Source organism: Pyrgilauda ruficollis, unplaced genomic scaffold, assembly GCF_017590135.1.
Source record: "Pyrgilauda ruficollis isolate IOZ18807 unplaced genomic scaffold, ASM1759013v1 scaffold765, whole genome shotgun sequence".
Lineage (NCBI taxonomy): Eukaryota > Metazoa > Chordata > Aves > Passeriformes > Passeridae > Pyrgilauda > Pyrgilauda ruficollis.
This window is the reverse complement of record NW_024529544.1, coordinates 13,164-15,036: the sequence shown is the minus strand read 5'-3', so window position 1 is coordinate 15,036 and position 1,873 is coordinate 13,164. Positions and strand designations below refer to the sequence as shown.

General features: G+C 67.6%; 1 protein-coding gene across 1 annotated transcript in view; it reads right to left on the bottom strand.

Moving 5' to 3' along the window:
• BANF1 (BAF nuclear assembly factor 1) overlaps window positions 1–1,873 on the bottom strand; it is a 5,167-nt gene that overhangs the window by 2,954 nt on the left and 340 nt on the right. Inside the window, exon 2 of the mRNA XM_041486442.1 lies at window positions 1,267–1,397. Within this exon, the coding sequence (XP_041342376.1) occupies window positions 1,267–1,392 (126 nt within the window). The 5' untranslated portion in view covers window positions 1,393–1,397. The remainder of the gene's footprint in view (window positions 1–1,266; window positions 1,398–1,873) is intronic.

Below are 1,873 nucleotides of genomic sequence, written 5' to 3'. Positions count from 1 at the left end.
CCCCCCCCCCCACCCCCAGCTGGTTTTGGGGTGATGGGGAAGGGGTGGCACCACGGGACCCCCCCGGGATGAGTTTTGTGGGTGGCAGCACCGGTTTGGGGGTCCCATGGGTATGGGGGGGATGGGTTGGGGAGGGGGTCAGGAAATTTTGGGGTCCCTGGGGTGGCCCCCAAGCAGCTCTGGGCCCACCCCAGCCCTGTGGCCCCAAGGGATCCCAGAGCTGTCCCAGCAGCAGGAATGGCTGGAGGGGACAGCCAGGGGACAGCAGTGTCACCAGGGCATGGGGACATCACCCAGTGTCCCTGTGTCCTTTCTGAGTGACCACAAGGAGTTCTGGGCCCATCCCAGCCCTGCGGCTACAAGAGATCCCAGAGCTGCCCCAGCACCACGTACGCCTGCCAGGGGGGACAGGGAGGGGACAGGGGGGTGACAGCGGTGTCACCAGGGCGTGGGGACACTGCTCAGGGTCCCCCTGTCCCTCCTGAGTGACCCCAAGGAGCTCTGGGGCCACCCCAGCCCTGTGGCCACAAGGGATCCCAGAGCTGTCCCAGCACCAGGAATGGCTGGAGGGGACAGGGAGGGGACAGGGGGGTGACAGCGGTGTCACCAGGGCGTGGGGACATCACCCGGTGTCCCTGTGTCCCTCCTGAGTGACCCCAAAGAGCTCCGGTCCCGCCCCAGCCCTGCGGCCCCAAGAGATCCCTGTCCTTCCACAAACACCTGGAGGGGACATCCAGGGGACAGCAGTGTCACCAGGGCCATGGGGACATCACCCGGGGACACTGACACCCTCCCCAGTGTTCCCACACCCCCCTGGTGACACTGACGCCCTCCCCAGTGTCCCCACACCCCCCTGGTGACACTGACACCCTCCCCAGTGTCCCCACACCCCCCTCACTCCTTGTGTCCCCCTGTGTCCCCTCCCCTTGTCCCCACAGCACCCCTGGCTGTCCCCAGGGCTGTCCCCAACGCCTTCCTCAGCTGTCCCAAAGTGTCCCCAATGCCCTCAGGTGTCCCTGCTGTCCCCAGGTGTCTCAAAGTGTCCCCAATGTCCCCAGGTTCCCCTGCTGTCCCCAGGTGTCCCAGGTGTCACCCACTGTCCCAGGTGTCCCCAACATCCCCAGCCCCCCCTTGTCGAAGCCCTTCTCCTCCAGCTTCCTGCCCAGCACGTCCCCAATGTCGCCGATGTCCCCAATGTCGCTGATGTCCCCAGGTGTCCCAGCTGTCCCCAGGTGTCCCCAGTGTCCCCAGTGTCCCCAGCCCCACCTTGTCGAAGCCCTTCTCCTCCAGTTTCCTGCCCAGCACGTCCCCGATCCCGGCCAAGGTCCCCACCGGCTTCTCCCCCATCGGCTCCGCCACGAAGTCCCGGTGCTTCTGTGACGTCGAGGACATGGCGCCTGGGGACACGCAGGGGACACTCAGGGGACACTGAGGGGACAGCCAGGGGACACTGAGGGGACACGGGGACAGCTCAGGGGGACACGGTGCTCCTGTGACATCGAGAACACGGCGCGTGGGGACAGGGGGCACGGAGGGCACACAGAGGGGACACTGAGGGGACAGCCAGGGGACACTGAGGGGACACAGGGACAGCTCAGGGGGACACGGAGGGGACATTGAGGGGACAGCCAGGGGGACACGGGACTGGACAGGGTGAGCGCCACCAGCGCAGCGCGGGGACATGGGGACAGAGTGAGGGGACACTGGGGCAGGGTGAGGAGGGGGACGGCGAGGGAGGGGACAGGGACAGGGAGGGGGGGGCGGCTTTGGGGACACTCTGGGGACAGGGAGGGGGTGGCGGCTTTGGGGACAGAGCGGGGGGGAGGGCGCGGGGTCCCTGAGGGGACAGAGCGGGGACAGGGACTGAGGGGGA